Source organism: Salvelinus fontinalis, chromosome 35 (assembly GCF_029448725.1).
Source record: "Salvelinus fontinalis isolate EN_2023a chromosome 35, ASM2944872v1, whole genome shotgun sequence".
Lineage (NCBI taxonomy): Eukaryota > Metazoa > Chordata > Actinopteri > Salmoniformes > Salmonidae > Salvelinus > Salvelinus fontinalis.
In genome coordinates, this window is record NC_074699.1 from 2,564,332 (window position 1) to 2,582,363 (window position 18,032).

General features: G+C 42.3%; 3 protein-coding genes across 7 annotated transcripts; 2 read left to right on the forward strand and 1 right to left on the reverse strand.

The window, feature by feature from the left end:
• Positions 1–1,397: 1,397 nt before the first annotated feature.
• On the reverse strand, positions 1,398–7,044 carry LOC129834220 (uncharacterized). 3 transcript variants are annotated; one of them, XM_055898968.1, is made up of 7 exons: positions 6,674–7,044; positions 5,715–5,799; positions 4,436–4,542; positions 3,857–4,116; positions 3,448–3,703; positions 2,332–3,006; positions 1,398–2,200 (listed from the first exon to the last, which is right to left on the reverse strand). In XM_055898968.1, the coding sequence occupies exons 2-7, from the start codon at positions 5,771–5,773 to the stop codon at positions 1,440–1,442; spliced, it is 2,118 nt and encodes a 705-aa protein (XP_055754943.1). In that variant the 5' UTR covers positions 5,774–5,799; positions 6,674–7,044; the 3' UTR covers positions 1,398–1,439. The 3 variants fall into 3 exon arrangements, with proteins under 3 accessions (XP_055754943.1, XP_055754945.1, XP_055754944.1); XM_055898970.1 differs by lacking the exon at positions 5,715–5,799 and having other exon boundaries at positions 1,399–2,200; positions 6,678–7,043; XM_055898969.1 differs by lacking the exon at positions 6,674–7,044 and having other exon boundaries at positions 1,399–2,200; positions 5,718–5,793.
• LOC129834219 (zinc finger protein 408-like) lies at positions 6,194–10,123 on the forward strand. Of its 3 annotated transcripts, none has more exons than XM_055898966.1 (5): positions 6,194–6,283; positions 7,137–7,379; positions 7,477–7,544; positions 7,680–7,948; positions 8,087–10,123. In XM_055898966.1, the coding sequence occupies exons 2-5, from the start codon at positions 7,167–7,169 to the stop codon at positions 10,036–10,038; spliced, it is 2,502 nt and encodes an 833-aa protein (XP_055754941.1). In that variant the 5' UTR covers positions 6,194–6,283; positions 7,137–7,166; the 3' UTR covers positions 10,039–10,123. The 3 variants fall into 3 exon arrangements, with proteins under 3 accessions (XP_055754941.1, XP_055754942.1, XP_055754940.1); XM_055898967.1 differs by having other exon boundaries at positions 7,220–7,379; XM_055898965.1 differs by having other exon boundaries at positions 6,200–6,283; positions 7,159–7,379.
• Positions 10,124–11,097: 974 nt separating this feature from the next.
• On the forward strand, positions 11,098–17,998 carry LOC129834221 (prothrombin-like). Its single transcript, XM_055898971.1, has 14 exons — positions 11,098–11,268; positions 11,446–11,606; positions 11,788–11,812; positions 12,130–12,201; positions 13,945–14,050; positions 14,144–14,277; positions 14,456–14,764; positions 15,371–15,481; positions 15,561–15,687; positions 16,611–16,778; positions 16,948–17,121; positions 17,235–17,413; positions 17,592–17,662; positions 17,764–17,998. The coding sequence occupies exons 1-14, from the start codon at positions 11,193–11,195 to the stop codon at positions 17,917–17,919; spliced, it is 1,869 nt and encodes a 622-aa protein (XP_055754946.1). The 5' UTR covers positions 11,098–11,192; the 3' UTR covers positions 17,920–17,998.
• Positions 17,999–18,032: the final 34 nt, after the last annotated feature.

Below are 18,032 nucleotides of genomic sequence, written 5' to 3' on the forward strand. Positions count from 1 at the left end.
ACGGAAAATTTCAAGAACTTTGAAAGTTTCTTCAAGTGCAGTCGCAAAAACCATCAAGCACTATGATGAAACTGGCTCTCATGAGGATCGCCACAGGAATGGAAGACCCAGAGTTACCTCTACTGCAGAGGATAAGTTCATTAGAGTTACCAGCCTCAGAAATTGCAGCCCCCAAAAATTCTTCAGTGTTCAAGTAACCGACACATCTCAAAATCAACTGTTCAGGGGAGACTGTGCGAGTCAGACCTTCAATGGTCGAATTGCTGCAAAGAAACCACTACTAAAGGACATAAATAGGAAGAGACTTGCTTGGGCCAAGAAACACAAGCAATTGACCAGTGGAAATTTGTCCTTAGATTTGGAGTCCAAATTCAAGATTTTTGGTTGCAACCGCTGTGTCTTTGTGAGACGTGGTGTGGGTGAACAGATGATCTCTGCATGTGTGGTTCCCACCGTAAAGCATGGAGGAGCAGATGTTATGGTGTGGGGGTGCTTGCTGGTGACACTGTGATTTATGTAGAATTCAAGGCACACTTAACCAGCATGGCTACAACAGCATTCTGCAGCGATTCGCCATCCCATCTGGTTTGGGCTTAGTGGGACTATCATTTGTTTTTCAACTGGACAATGACACAACACACCTCCAGGCTGTGTAAGGGCTATTTCACCAAGAAGGAGAGTGATAAGTGCTGCATCAGATGACCGGGCCTCCACAATCCCCCAACCTCAACCAAATTGAGATGGTTTGGGATGAGTTGGACCGCAGAGTGAAATAAAAGCAGCCAACAAGTGCTGAGCACATGTTGGAACGCCTTCAAGACCGTTGGAAAAGCATTCCAGGTGAAGCTGGTTGAAAGAATGCCAAGAGTGTGCAAAGCTGTCATCAAGGCAAAGGGGGGCTATTCTCAAATATAAAATATATTTTAATTTGTTTAACACTTTTTTGGTTACTACATGATTCCATGTGTGTTATTTCATAGTTCCTTATGTCTTCACTATTATTCTACAATGTAGAAAATAGTAAAAATAAAGAAAAACCCTTGAATGAGTGCGTGTGTCCAAACTTTATATATATATATATATATATATATATATATATATAAAAATAAATATATATATATATATATAAATAAATATATATAAATATATATATATAAATATATATATAAATAAATATATATAAATATATATATATAAATATATATATATATATATATATATATATATAAATATATAAATATATATATATATATAAATATATATATATATATAAATATATATATAAATATATATATATATATAAATATATATATATATATAAATATATATATATATATATATATATAAATATATATATATATATATATATATATATATATATATATATATATATATATATATATATATATATATATATATATATATATGTATATATATAATCATAGTTTTTTCATCTTCATGGAATTGATCAGTTCTCTCATCACCGCCATAGTCTCGGTGTGCTGTTGCTGCAGAAGGCTTCGCAGCTGATTAAAGCGCTCCTCTGCCCTCCTTTCCCTCTCCTCTTGCAATAGTTTGTCCTCCTCCCTATAACCCTGAAAGGTATCCAATATATCTGCCATCCTCCTTCTCTTCCGCCCACTGGGTCTAACATGGAGGTGGTTTCCTCTATGTGAAGAGGAGAAGGAGGCAGAAGTGGAGGGGGGACTGACAATGTCAATGGGGCTCGCCGGCACCTCCACAATGTGTAACAGATTCTGGCTTATGTCCTCAACCCCTGCATCTGCCTCAGCATCTCCCATGCTGCCATCAGGCTCGGGGGAGTCTTCAAATAGTTGAAGGCTGAGCCGGTGGCCTATGAGGTCCTGGAGCCTATTGAAGTAGGCTGGAAGCTTCCTCTTGGCCATGTCAGCCTTCTCTGGGTTGAGGACGTACTCCTTGTACGCCCTCGACAGGTTCTGCCATTTCTGGAAGCATCGCTCCCCTGCCTGCTCAGGCACATCACTGATGGGGAAGCCTTGCTCCTTCAGCCTGCTAGCTAGGATCTCAAAGATCCTCTTGGTTCGGGTCTTGTTTTCCCTGATCAGTCCCTGGATCTCTGGAGAGCTGTACAGCTCTACTAAAGCCTCCGTTGCCTCAATGTCCTGACTGATCACATTCCACTCCGACCACACAGGCAGGGACCCACCGTTCTCAGCAGCTAGAGACGTGGATAGGAAGACAGAGAAAAATGAAGAGTTATTACACAAAGACTGTCAATGATTTTGAAAATGGCTGCGTCCTTTTCAGTTATAGGCCAACTGCTAAGATTCAACGTCATAACACGTGTACCTCTGTCATCCCCCAGCCATGACCTCATCCTCCCCTTTTGGAGTTGATTCTCTTCCCTCTCCTCCACCGCATTTGACTGGCGTATCTTGGGATGTGGGAACCGTTCGCTCCTGGACTTCCTGGCTAGCGGTTCAGGCTCAGTGGTGCCTTCATAGACTCCAATCTCTGACTCTGGGCTGGAGGTGGAGGGGATACCGAGGTTGACTGGATGGCCTGATGGGACTACAATAGCATAGAGGGGCAGGCTTGGAGTTGGTGCTACAGCTTTAGGCTTCAGCTTGGTCAACACCCTGGCTGGGGTGTCAGCAGCAGCCAGCTTGGAGCTCAGCCTCTGGCCCATGAGTGCATGGAACTGGTCAAAGAACTCGGGCTGTTTCCTGCGTCCAGCGTCAGTCCTCTTGGACGCCAGCACATAGTCTTTGTACGTGCGCTCCATGTTGCGCCACTTTTGGAAGCATCGCTTGCCAGCCTGCCACGAGTTCTCACTGATCAGGAAACCCTGTGCCTCCATCCGACTGGCAATGATCTCAAAGACATGCTTGGTTCTGGTTGTCCGGTCGTTCAGTAGGCCCTGGATCTCTGGGGACCCGTAGTGCTCGATGAGGGCCTGGTTGGCCTCCCGGTCCCGGGCTGTAACATTCCAGGGGCTTGACCACACTCGTGAGTCCTTTTCAACTGTTGTGGAGGGAGACAAGATGATCATTCAAAACCCCAAGTTTAACTTGATCAGCCTCTGACAGGTAAGCACCTTAAAACTGCTTATAATAATATAAACAAACATGTAATCATTCTTACATAATAAAATGACAAAATCCTCTTTATTAACTATATTTGTGCGTAAAACGACATGCTGATATATGAAGTATTAATTTCAAAAAGGTGACTACTGGTTTGATATTGCCATTCATTGTTTGAGCTTCTGCATGTATTTTGCAACATGGCTCCCCCTGGTGGTCAAAATGTCATACTATTGAATTTCTTAGAATGACTATTTAGGAGATCTTAGATCAGTGATATGAGTAGAAAAGTACACACATTGTAGCACTCTGGAAAGCAATAAAAATAAGTTTGGTAGTTAACTAGAGGGCTGGCAAAGGGATGAGGTAGGAGTGTTACCTGTGGCCAAGTTGCTGTCAATGGTGTCCTGGGACATGCGGTGTAATCGGTCCATGTAGTCATCACTGTACCATACCCGAAGCCTCTCTCCCACTGACAGGTCACGGCACACCCGGAAGTAGATGTGCTCACCATGCTGGAAGGCTGTCAGGTTTCGCTCAATGTCCTCTGAAGAGTTTCGGACATACCTCATCCAGTTGGCTTTGGTTTCGTCGCTACCATCAATGGATTTGTATGAGTTGTTTTTGTCCACCAACTAGGGATAAAAATCATTGACATAAATACATAGATGCGAGAGCCTTAAAGTTACACATGGTGCATGAAGTTAGGAAGACAATTTCATGAGTCATACCATATACGAGTGAAAAGTGAATTGCAAAACATAGTAAGGTTTGTGGATTCAACTTACCATCCAGGGGAAGAAACCAGAGGACTTGTCCTGTGACACCACTTCACCCTGGTAAGGACCGAATAGTGCCCCCCTAGGAATGTCTTTGTCTACGCAGTACACGTCCACCTCACTGCCTTCCTGAATGACCTCGATGCCACTAGGGGTAGTAAGGGCGGCACGGTTTGGGACACCCACTGGCACAGGGGTGTCAGGCACAAAAACTGGAGGGCCGTGTGTGGGGCATTCGTCAATAAAATTGTCTTTGCACTCTTCACAAACTGTATGGTATGACAAAGGTACATTTTAAGCAATATAACTTGAAGGTAAAATGTACAATTATTTATAAAATTACAGCAATGATGCATGGATGAAAAAACACTACCACAGCAACAATAGAAGTTGTAGAGTACATTTCATTAGCAATAAAAATGCAATATTCACATAAAGAAATGATAGGCCTAGTGGCACTGGGAAATGTATCAAAGTATCAGAACAAATGAAACAGTCAAACACAGTTCAGCTGCTCTTAGTCATAGTCTAAGGCTCTTAGTGCGAGTCTGTGTGTAAAGGCACTGGACAGAAATAGCTAATACTCACACCAGAAGTAACATTTTTGGTCTCTTTCAATGGTGAAAAGCAAGTGGTCGACTTTCAATCTCTGGTTGGCTCCCTCTGTCTCAAATGACTCAATGTCTTTTATTTCACTATAAGATTATAGCATATCACAATCAAATCAAATTTTATTTGTCACATGCGCAGAATACAACAGGTAATACAGTACAACAGACCATACAGTGAAATGCTTAGTTACAAGCCCTTAACCAACATGCAGCTTTAATACATTTTTTAAAATGTGTTTATACTTAACACTTCTTTTTCATAAAGAGCAGCAGTAAAATAACAGTAGTGAGGCTATATATGAGAGTACCAGTACAGAGTCAATGTGCGGGGGCACAGGTTAGTTGAGGTAATATGTATGTAGGTAGAAGTAAAGTGACTATGCAATCTCTGGATGAGCGTTAAATGTTTTATTTTTATAACTGCACCTGATTAGCATCCATTTATTCAACTAACCTGCAAAGATGGGCTATCAAGGCAGCAGTTATTAAAACAGACTAGGCTATATGAAAACCAGTGGAGGCTGCTGAAGGGAGGACGACTCATAATAATGGCTGGAATGCAATGGTTATCATGTGTTCGATTCCTTTCACTCCATTTCAGCCATTATACTATATTTCAGGCACATTTTAGGAGCCGTCCTTCCCTCAGCAGCCTCCACTGATCAAAACAGCAGATCATTGATTAGTAGAGGATAGAACACATAGCTAATACTAAGCTATCCAGCAGATCCAACCCGCTTGCTTACAACTGCACTAGGGTCAGACAATCTTTCTGTGTAGATTAATACACATCAGAGTTGGTGCGAGATATGGCTCACAAAACGTACCTCAATCCAGGAATGAGGAATGTGTTGTGCTCCGAATTGTCCCATTATCCCAACTGTTACACAGAGACGATTGAACAACTGCTATTTGACTTTCTCTGTATAACAGTTGGGATAATGGGACAATTCGGAAGTTCAATGCATTTCTCATCCCTGGATTGAGGTACGTTTTGCGCGCCATATCTCGCGCCGGCTCTCCGCTGTTATTTTAGCAGTGTTCAATGTCTCAGTGTAACAGTTGGGATAATGGGACAATTCGGAGTACAACACATTTCTCATCCCTGGATTGAGGTACATTTTCGGAGCCATATCTCGCGCCGGCTCCGCGGTGTCTTAATTTACACAGGAAGCCTGTCCGACCCTAGCCTGTCTGCAGCTGTAAGCAATCTGCTGTCAATCTGCTGGCTACTAGGCCAAATTGATTCATATTACTACTTGGTGCATAGTTCTGCTTCTGTTGAATGGTCCTGGATGGCAAGTGACTCTGCCATTGTGCATAGGTCCCCAGACTCCCCACCTCAGCATACCATGTCAAGAAAAAACATAATATAATGGCAGTTCATGAATACAGGTGGATCAGGTAATACAATTAGTCCTAGTATTTAAAATAAACTCGACATTCAATTTCAGTCAGGCAATGGCAAAACCATAAATGGGACCACGGCACTTGCTGTATGAGAACGTACATGAGTTCCTATTGCCGCTGACAAAATATATGTTGTAAATTAGCTAGTTGGAAAAAAACAAAAACAGCAAGGTACGATAGCTAAAGATACATGACCATATCATGTAGTCATCTGGCTTTTTAACGATTCTAATTAAAATAAATCTAGCATTTACGATGTGGGTCAAATGACATGTTTCCTGTCGGAATGTTTCGATAGAAAGGAACTTGAGGACTTCCGGATTCTGCTCTCGGCTGGAGAACGATGATTTTCCCGGAGTTTTCAAATGGAAAAAACGAATGATACAAATTGGCCAAGACCCTGTGGAAATCCTGAGTTAGTTGAAATATTTTCATGTTATTGCCGCGACTCGAACGTCTACTTGAAATATGTTTGATATCCTAATCGTAGTATCATGTTCACACTGTCGTCGACTGGTTAGCCAGACAACAACAATGTAGCATGCATGGTAGCAAAAACAGTAGCTTGAATTTGTTAGTTAGCATCATCACTGCCACCAAGAACAAATAAAAAAGCGTTAACGTTCATTATTAACTAGCTATCAAACTAAATAACTACTGTTTCTAGAGTTCTGATATATACTCAAGCCTGTTCGAGCTAACGTTAGCTACTGAAATCATAGCTTGCTAGCTCGCCAGTTAATAGTTGGCTTGTGCTTCTTCATAATAATTGTCTGCCTGTGTCACAATTCATTGACAAACTTACTCACGGTCCCATGTCGACGTGTACTGTTTCCAGTTAAGCAGGCCAACTTTTGTTAGTGAGCAAATTCTGTTAACGTTGGCTAATGGTTTTGACAGGGGCTTACATTAGCGCTGAAATGTGTTGCCTTGTCCGCGCATGCGCATGCATACATATGTTGTCACGACAAAGCTTGCCACCCGCCAGGTCACGTATGCATGTCACACACAATTATTGATAAACGATGGCCATAAATCTGTTAGCTATATTCCTATGGTATATACATTGTATATGTGGCTGCTGTTTCTTATACAGTACTGTATCACATACAAGTACTGTATCAATGACAGCTTGAAACACAAATCAAGAGATAGGTTTCAACTTCCAATGTAGCTAGTCATTGTAAATGACCTCCAAAACGTGTATTTTTGTTTGTCATTGTAAGCTAATCATTGTAAACAACGTTCAAAACATTTGCATTTTTAAGAGTCTACATTTTGTGGCTACAGAGAGTAGGATGGACTCTCTGGGTATGAGGGGCCCATCCCTAAACCAGGACTTCCTACACAGTGTGCTGAATGCTGTTCCCCGTGGACTGACAGTAGGCCCCTCTCTAGCAAATGATGGCCAGTTGGGGCTCTGGTGTGTAGGACATGCTCTGCAGAAAGGGATGCTTCTGGGTGTGGAAAACCAAAGCAACACCTTTGACCAAAGTGAAGACTTTACAGAGGTATGTATCAGAGTGGTTGTGATGGCGGAGGCACACACTTGCTCAAGTTTCTATAACATTGCAAATGTATTGAATGTAACACATTTGTTGTCGTCAGAGCTTGATGGAAGAAGCGTATCAGACGATAATCAAGGGGCATCTTTGGGACAGGTGCTATTGGATTAGGTAGGTGTCTCTAGGTAAAGAAGAATAACCCAATGGTTGTTTTTTTTGTAGCACTCAGCTGTATCAAACACATTAACATTACTGTCACATTGAATTTGGTCATTGGGAGAGAGAAACCCTCTTTGTTTTATGCAGATTTGCCTGTAATGCAAGGAGAAAGGATGAACAGAATGTTACTGTTCATGAGGTGGATGGAAGTCTCTGTCTAAGGGCCTGCAAAGACATCAACCCAGGGACAGAACTTCTGCTTTGGAGTTTCCTAGCTGGTCCTCTGGAACACGATGGAAGCCAAGGAGGGTCACTAACAACACCAGGCAAACCTCGCAAACAAGTTACACCTCGCAAGTCCAGGGAGGAGAGATCCCCAGGTGTAAACTCCACGGAGCAAGAGCTCAAGCTTACAGGTAGCCTGACACCCACATTCTTAATACACACTAATACATTTTTTTTACCAATAAGGATGATGTTATGAAATTATGATATTTTATATTTGGATAGTGGTTTCTGAAATGTTACGTGGAAGATATTTGTATGTCTTACAGAGCCTGAGGAGCACACTGAAGATTCAGACATGTCAACTTCTCCACTGGGGTCTACAGAGTCTATGATGGTGGAGGAGGAGAAAAGCCAGGCTGGAATCAAAAGGACCAAACCTCTTATCTACAAAATGAAAAAGAGATGTGTGAGAGACTCTCATTCCAGGGGTGAGAAAACAATGGAACAGAATGGAGAAGTTGACTCAGGCAAAATAATAAAAACAGAACATTTCATTCCAGAAATAACCAATGTGCCATGCTCTAATGAGGACAAACTTGTGAGTCCTGCAGACGAGCCTCCAAAGAGCAGTGAAGAACCAGGTAATGTGGTAAGAAAACCCCAGGAGGAACAGGGGCCACAGGTTGTCAGGGCCAGTTGCAGACTGGCTGCTAAACCCAGGAAGGTGCATTCATTAGTCGGCTGTATCCACAAGCGTCTTCAAGGGCACAAAAATAGGTATCTGGATCGTCAAGTGACATTGGAGGTTACGTCCAGAGTTGGTGATGAAAATGGTCAAGCTTGCCAAGAAACAGACATAAAAGGTAGAGAAAATATAGGCTCAGATGAAATCTCAAAGGATAGTGACAAAGGGGGGAAGAAAGACCCGGAGGAGCTTATGACAGCTCCAGACCTCTTTAACATCAGGGAAAGGAGGTATACATGTGACGAGTGTGACAAGAGTTTCTTCCAGCTCTGTCACCTGAAGAAGCACAAATTCACTCACTCGGACCTGAAGCCTTACTTATGCACAGAGTGTGGTAAGAATTACAGCTCCCAAGAGAACTTCAGGGCCCACCTTCTAATGCATAAGGGAGAGAGGCCATTCAAGTGCCAGCAGTGTGACAAGAGCTATGGCCTGAAACGGGATCTGAAGGAGCATGAAGTTCTTCATACAGGAGAGAGGCCTTTTGTCTGCGATATCTGTGGGAAGGCTTTTGCCCGCCGGCCTTCATTACGTATTCATAGAGAGGCCCACCGCGCCAAGGAAGAGAATTACCATGCTCCTAAGCTCAGGTGCCCTGTATGCGATAAAGAACTGGCCAATTCGGGCTCCCTTAGGAATCACATGCGCTTGCACACAGGAGAACGGCCTTATGCCTGTCCCCACTGCAGTAAGACATTCCGACAGCGGGGAAACCTTTTGGGGCATCTACGCATCCACACAGGGGAGAAGCCTTACAAGTGTAACCATTGCAATCAGTACTTCTCGCAGGTGCCTGAACTCCGCAGACACCTCATATCACACACAGGGGAAGTCTACCTCTGCCCTATATGTGGTAAAGCCTTGCGGGACCCCCACACCTTGCGGGCCCACGAACGTTTACACACAGGGGAGAGACCTCACAAGTGTGAGGTGTGTGGGAAGGCCTACACCATGGCCACCAAGCTACGCCGTCACATGAAGTCACACCTTGAGGAGAAGCCCTACAAATGTCAGGCATGTGGTGCTGGCTACACGCTAATGCAGAGCTTGGTTCGCCACCAGCTCTCCCATAAAAAGAGAGAAGATCGGACATCTGGGGAGCTAGCTGACGCTCTGGCAGCTCTGGAGTCTAGCCACTCTGCCCCTGCTAGAGGCAGACCTAGAAAGACCCCTCGCAAGACAGAGGTCAAGCCATGGGTTGATGTCACTGAAGAGAACATGGAGAGTCAGACAGTAGTGTATGTTCAGGCCATCGAAGACTTAGCCATGCCTAACTCAGGGGAGGTTATTGTCAGCACCTATGACTCGTATCATGATAATGCCATATCTTCTGTGGTAATAGAGGAAGGTTTGGAACAGGATGCGGGCCAGATCCAGCTAAATGAGAATGTCATTGAGATAGTTGTTTCAGATTCTAGTGATAAGTGCATTGTGGTAAGGGAGCACAAAACACACAGCAACCTGGTGATTCTACAGGGAGAGGATGGACTGAGCTCTGTGGCAGAGACAATAGAGATAGAAACAGGAGTTTAAAACTGCAAGTCACACTATTTTGCTTTTTGTTGCTGTTTTTAATTTGTTTAAATCTTCAAATAAAACCAACTATGTGAAGAAAAAATGTTGTTTTGAATGCTAGATGTACTTTACCTAAAATAAGACAATAAGCAGTATTTATTTGGAAAATACATTTGTCATGAATATAAAATATGTTATGTTATCACCATCAGGATACTACGAGTTAAAGATATCAGCAAATATTGACTCACATCTGTGGTGGATCTTGTCTAGCCACTATCTACAGCAAATGTTATTTTCAAGGACTGCTAAAACTACCTGCCCCTGTATTTTAGGAAATATCTTAATGGTTACAAAGAGAAATCCTCATGAATATTTTTTACATTTATCTGACTAAAATATATTTGATGTCTAGAGAATGTTTATGAAGGCTTTTTAAAAGCTTTACTGTATTTGAATACACTGTTTAAATATGGGCCATCAACAAGAGGATCATTATTGTTGAAGACTCCAATTAAAATGGAGAAATGAAGTACCTCTGTGGTGGCTTTACAACAGTTGTATGTGTTTTTGAACACGACTTTGACCATTCACTCTTTATCCAATGCGTCATTCAATATTTGGGTGCAAATATTTAGATGGTTGGGACAGTCCGAGACTGAATCAGCAAATATTCTGGTTTGGAGCAACTTTAGTGTGTGTTTGCTATGCTTGTCTATGCAGCACACACTATCATAGTCTAAATTAGTAAATGGCAGTATTTAAAAGGTTGATTTATTGTGTGTGTTTTTGACATTGCCTTTGTCTTTATCATTTTATATTCCACTTATAATTACTTAATAGCAAACATTTTTATATAAAGTAATCCATGAGTAGGCCCTGACAGAAAATAAACAATGGAGAAAGCTATTCTTGACAAAGTGTGGAAAGCTTATCCATGGTCATATGTAGTAGTTTAAACTTTAATGGAAATATTGAGTTCAATTTTATGTTGACATGACCCAGATGGGAGGTGCAGCCCCGACTCAGTCTTAGTACAGTGGTTCAATATTAACCAGGTGGTTCAATGTAACAAAGTGGGGGGTTTCAATGAGTACTGGATTTTGAGGGGGCGAGAAGGTTTGGTGATGTCCTAGGTTTTACAAGGAGTTCTGTCTTAACCATCCGCAACAATGGGTCGAATACCTGCAACTCTCATTTTCATTCTACTATTTTCTTCTACTCTTCAGATCACCCTTTGTGAAAATGGTAAGATACTAGCTTTTTATTTACCAACCCTGAATGCTCAAAAGCAAGCAAGTTTCAAAATATCGCTATTCTGAAAATGTATACCCCTTAAACTGTTACTCCTTGATGTGAATAAGGCTATTTGTCAGTTATAATATCACTAAAGAATAGGTTGAGTTATCAAATATTTGTTTATAGTATTTCTTAACAGCAAGGAGGCCTCACAGGTTTTTATCCGTGCTAAACGGGCAAATTCCTTCCTTGAGGAGTTGAAACCTGGGAACTTGGAACGGGAGTGCATCGAGGAGATCTGTGACCATGAAGAAGCCCGTGAAGTCTTTGAGAAGCCTGACAAGACGGTGAGGATGTCTGGCTTGTTAGATTGAAGTATCATGCAAAGCACATTAATATTCACCTCGGTATACTGGTAACTAAATCATGAGCTTTCTGTTTACCTGGGTAACACTATATTTGCATAATAAAGTATGATTATAGTATTTCTCCCCAAATAACTGTCTAAACCGATCTTTCTTAATTTAGAAGGCCTTTTGGGGCAGCTATTTGGGTAAGTATTTGTTTTTATTCGTTATTACTTGTGTTTTCTATCAAAACCTTATCTATGGAATATGCAATCATCAGTCAGAACACCCAATGTAAATAGATTGTATTGAACCAGAACAAAGTGCAACTGAGATGTGAGTCGACTTGTTTGAGGAACAGGCTTTAGCCCCAGTGTCGGTGACCCCACACGTTTTGCTCTTCCTACACATGCTATGCTCTTTATACTTAAAAAACAAACATTAATATCGGCTTTGGCAATTATAAGCAAGTAGAGTCAAGTATTTCCGCATGTTTTCTAATTCTTGCTTGTCTTCTTCACAGCTTGCAAAGGCACTTCACTGCTGAGAGACAAGGACAATATAAAAACATTGAGAGGGTGTATTGATGCCAGTGGTAATAATTATGGCCTGATTACACTGCACATTTCAAATACAGTGGCTTGCGAAAGTATTCACCCCCTTTTGTATTTTTCCTATTTTGTTGCCTTACAATCTGGAATTAAAATAGATTTTTGGGGGGTTTGTATCATTTGATTTAAACAACATGCCTAACACTTCGAAGATACAAAATATTTTTTGTGAAACTAACAAGAAATAAGACATAACTATTCCCCCCCCCCCCCCCCCCAAAGTCAATACTTTGTAGAGCCACCTTTTGCAGCAATTACAGCTGCAAGTCTCTTGGAGTGTCTCTATAAGCTTGGCACATCTAGCCATTGGGATTTTTTTCACATTCTTCAAGGCAAAACTGCTGCAGGTCCTTCAAGTTGGATGGGTTCTGCTGGTGTACAGCAATCTTTAAGTCATACCACATTTTCTCAATTGGATTGAGGTCTGGGCTTTGACTAGGCCATTCCAAGACATTTAAATGTTTCCCCTTAAACCACTCGAGTGTTGCTTTAGCAAAATGCTTAGGGTCATTGTCCTGCTGGAAGGTGAACCTCCATCCCAGTCTCAAATCTCTGGAAGACAAACAGGTTTCCCTCAAGAATTACCCTGTATTTAGTGCCATCATAAAATTCTGACCAATTTACCAGTCACTCCTGATGAAAAACATCCCCACATGGTGTTTTTGGGGTGTTCTCGGGGTGATGAGAGGTGGTGGGTTTGCGCCAGACATAGCGTTTTCCTTGATGGCCAAAAAGCTCAATTTTAGTCTCATCTGACCAGAGTACCTTCTTCCATATGTTTGGGGAGTCTCCCTCATGCCTTATGGTGAACACCAAACGTGTTTGCTTATTTTATTCTTTAAGCAATGGCATTTTTCCGGCCACTCTTCCGTAAAGCCCAGCTCTGTGGCGGGTACGGCTTAAAGTGGTCCTATGGACAGATACTCCAATCTCCACTGTGGAGCTTTGCAGCTCCTTCACGGTTATCTTTGGTCTCTTTGTTGCCTCTCTGATAAATGCCGTCCTTGTCTGGTCTGTGAGTTTTGGTGGATGGCCCTCTCTTGGCAGGTTTGTTGTGGTGCCATATTCTTTCAATGTTTTAATAATGGATTTAATGGTGCTCCGTGGGATGTTCAAAGTTTCTGATATTTTTTTATAACCCAACCCTGATCTGTACTTCTCCACAACTTTGTCCTTGACCTGTTTGGCATGCTCCTTGGTCTTCATGATGCTGTTGGCTTAGCGGTGTTGCAGACTGGGGCCTTTCAGAACAGGTGTATATATACTGAGATCATGTGACACTTAGATTGCACACAGATGGACTTCTTTTAACTAATTATGTGACTTCTGAAGGTAATTGATTACACCAGATCTTATTTAGGGGCGTCATAGCAAAGGGGGGGGGGATACATATGCATGCACCCCTTTTCTGTTTCAGATTTTTTTTTTTTTTTTTTCATTTCACTTCACCAATTTGGACTATTTTGTGTATGTCCATTACATGAAATTCAAATAAAAATATATTTATATTACAGATTGTAATGCAACAAAATAGGTAAAAGGCCAAGGGGGATGAATAATTTTGCAAGGCACTGTACGTCAATGATTTATTGACTAAATGTTAATGTTTGTGTTGAAATCAGCTAAAAAGTGTGAGGAATCTACCAGGAAAATATTATAATGTAAAGATACATTTTTTGACCAGGACATCCTGTTTCTCAAATATTATGTGGGCCTGCGTCTTACAGGAGAGTGCTCAGTGGGCAATGGTGTGAACTACAACGGTACCATCTTCACTACTTCCTCAGGAAAAACATGCCAGTACTGGTCCAGTAACTTCCCACACAGAATTACGTATGTAATATTGACCCCATAACTTGAGGAATGTAATTTCAAAGTTGTCCCATTCGTGATGTGTTGTTGCTGAGGGGTAATATCTCTTCTTAGGGAGTTCAATAGTTTCCTGGATGAGACCCTGTATGAGAACTATTGCAGGAACCCAGACAAAACTCCTGAAGGACCTTGGTGCTTCACCAGGGATCCCACAGTCAGGAGAGAGCAATGCATCGTCCCAAAATGTGGTATGATTTCACTACTTGCATAATAACCAACATTTGGTTGCATGTTGTTGCTGAGCTGGTGTACTTTTACACTGACAATCGGTGGTTTATATGCCTCCTTGTTCAACAACAAAGTGCAGAGCATGTTGCTTGTTGCAATATGTCTTAGTGGTCTTCTATTGTGATTGTTTCCTTACAGGTGAGCCTTGGGTACCCCCAAAAGTATCTGCTACAGTAGATGGGAAAGCCAAGTACACCAAGAAGGACTGCCTGGCCAACAATGGCTTGGATTATACAGGTGATCTCTCAGTTACCATGAATGGCAAAAAGTGTCTGCATTGGGCCTCCCCAAAGGCATTGGCACTCAGCAAAGGAAAGAATTTCATCCCAGAGGTCAAACTTGTGACGAACCACTGTAGAAACCCTGACGGAGATATGGAGGGACCCTGGTGCTATGTGGACCAGCATGGAAATACCACTGTGGACTACTGTGACCTTGAGATGTGTGGTGAGCTGTTTCAACAATTTTTCTAGTTTTAAATGATTCACTTAAAATATTAGGACACTAGGGCCTCCCGGGTGGCGCAGTGGTCGCAGTGTTAGCTGCGCCACCAGAGTCTCTGGGTTCGCGCCCAGGCTCTGTCGCAGCCGGCCGCGACCGGGAGGTCCGTGGGGCGACGCACAATTGGCATAGCGTCGTCCGGGTTAGGGAGGGTTTGGCCGGTAGGGATATCCTTGTCTCATCGCGCTCCAGCGACTCCTGTGGCGGGCCGGGCGCAGTGCGCGCTAGCCAAGGGGGCCAGGTACACGGTGTTTCCTCCGACACATTGGTGCGGCTGGCTTCCGGGTTGGAGGCGCGCTGTGTTAAGAAGCAGTGCGGCTTGGTTGGGTTGTGCTTCGGAGGACGCATGGCTTTTGACCTTCGTCTCTCCCGAGCCCGTACGGGAGTTGTAGCGATGAGACAAGATAGTAATTACTAGCGATTGGATACCACGAAAATTGGGAAGAAAATGGGATAAAATTTAAAAATATATATATATTAGGACACTGAAGAAAAAAAAGATATCTGACAGGTATCATAAATGCTCAGTGCTGGACTGTTGTTCTCTTTCAGATGACCCAATAGATAACTATGAGGAGGCGGCCGGTGGAAGGGAAAGGACAACACTCTCTGGGCCCAGACAATCCTTCTTCAGCCCTCGGAGCTTTGGCAGTGGAGAGATGGGTAAGTAGTATAATTTTGGTTATGATTTTTTTTTTAACATAAAGTGTAAGGTACGGCTTTGACTTTGAATTGTTTTCAGTGTGTGGAGAGCGACCCATGTTTGAGAAGATAAGTAAGAAGGACGGTAGAGAGCAAGAACTGATTGACTCCTACCAAGGAGGCCGTATTGTTAAAGGGATTGACGCAGAAGTGGCCAGTGCACCATGGTAATGAAATTAATAGATATTCAAAACACCACATGTATTCTATTGCATTACGTAGGACTACTACTTAGGATCATGGTCGTCATGTTTGACCATATACACGGTGGGAGCGGGAAAGGAAGTTATCTGTGTGTCTGTCATTTAGAGGATGTGTTTTGGGGTTGTCGACACATTTCCCAATTTAAAAGAATGTAGTGGCTACAGATGTGACTTTTCTGCACCTTGCTTCCAGACAGGCAAGGCCCCCCGAAGCTTTTGCACATGCGAGATTCTCTACTTTGCACACGGTCTCTGTTCTACTCATAGACAACAGGGCTACTCTGGCGAATGGTGCCCGTTTTAATAAAGTTAGATCAAAGCTGAATCAATGTCTACAAGATCACATAATGATAGTAGCCTATTCTACATAGCATAACCAAATATAATAGCACAGTAACGTTACTCTAAGACAAAAAACACCACCTCATTTCTTATGATATTTTAGGATGATTGAGATCAAATTGTCTTTTTTTTTCCTCATGTGGCCAAAACTCAAAAGCACGCCACTAGGCAAAATATGTACTTTGATTGAAACAAAATACAGGTAGGCTGTACTACAGTTTGTTAACACCATCTGCTCTAAAATACACTCACTGTACATTCATTCAAAACAACACTGTAGGCTTCTTTGAAACGGTAGCCTACAACTCAAGAATATCTAAATGCTTATCCCCATGAAACTGATTGAGATCAAATGGTAGGTATGTAGATGCAGCTTGGACGTTTCACCAGTAAAACCTGAATAATTATAATTTCACGATTGACAGTGAGAAATGCACAAGGCCGGAAAAGTCAGATCCGCAGCCTCGGCCTAAAAAGAAAGGCACAGATGTAATTTGGCAGAAGAAAATGATGATACCTGTTATTCATGGATGCTTTGATGTTAGGCAGGTGATGTTGTACAAGAAAAGCCCACAGGAGCTGCTGTGTGGGGCCAGTCTAATCAGTGATGAGTGGATCCTCACTGCAGCCCACTGCATCCTCTACCCACCATGGAACAAGAACTTCACCATCAATGACATCCTGGTCCGCCTTGGTAAACATAACAGAGCTAAGTGAGTGGTTATCTCCTATTTTCCCATTTTATCTTTATTAAACAAACGATACACATGGACTTTTGCACAGTTCAACAGTGAACTATGACATGCCATAAGACTTGACAAAACAATAATATAGCCATACCAAAACATTCTTGGCTCATATCGTATTTCATCCTAATCCCAGGTTTGAGAAGGGCACAGAGAAGATTGTGGCCATTGATGAGATAATTGTCCACCCCAAGTACAACTGGAAGGAGAACCTGAACCGGGACATTGCTCTGCTGCACATGAGGAGGCCCATTACTTTCACCGATGAGATTCATCCTGTCTGTCTACCAACCAAGCAGGTTGCTAAGACGTAAGAGAGTTTAACGTAGCTAGCAGTAATGATTAAATAGGAATTATTAACATTTCTGAGCTTTTTCCCATGCTAGCAATGGTAGCATCCTTTTTTTAAATTTCTCCTTCAAGACTGATGTTTGCTGGTTATAAAGGCCGTGTGACAGGCTGGGGGAACCTATATGAGACATGGAGTTCCTCCCCCAAGTCTCTACCCACAGTTCTCCAGCAGATCCATCTACCCATCGTTGAACAGGATATCTGCAGAGACTCTACCTCTATCCGCATCACTGACAACATGTTCTGTGCTGGTGAGTAGCAGTTCTCATCTCTCATCTCAGTGTGGTAATTGCTGTATACTGCAGCTCAAGTCCATCCAATATGTTAACCAAAAGTGAATTGGTGCATTGTGACTTGATAAAAAATGTGGTGAATCACAGGTGTTACCATTAGTATGATGCTTCTTTACAATGCCAATGTACGTTTCAGGCTTCAAACCAGAGGAACAGAAAACTGGTGACGCTTGTGAAGGGGACAGCGGTGGTCCCTTTGTCATGAAGGTATACAACTAGAGAAAAACAAAATTCACTCATTAGATGTCTTGCATATCCCCCGCTTTATTTGATATACTCATGAGAATGACTTATATCCTCATTCACAGAACCCAGATGACAACCGTTGGTACCAGATAGGCATTGTGTCCTGGGGAGAAGGATGTGACAGGGATGGCAAATATGGATTCTACACCCATCTTTTCCGTATGAGAAGGTGGATGAAGAAAGTTATTGACAAAACAGGCGGCGATGACGACGATTGATTGTTATTTCTTCTCATTTTCTCTACATGCAAAGGAAACTGATGTAATATTGGAAATAAACATGCGTTCCTGATCATTATCTGCTTGTTATTACTCGTAGACTCAGCAATTAT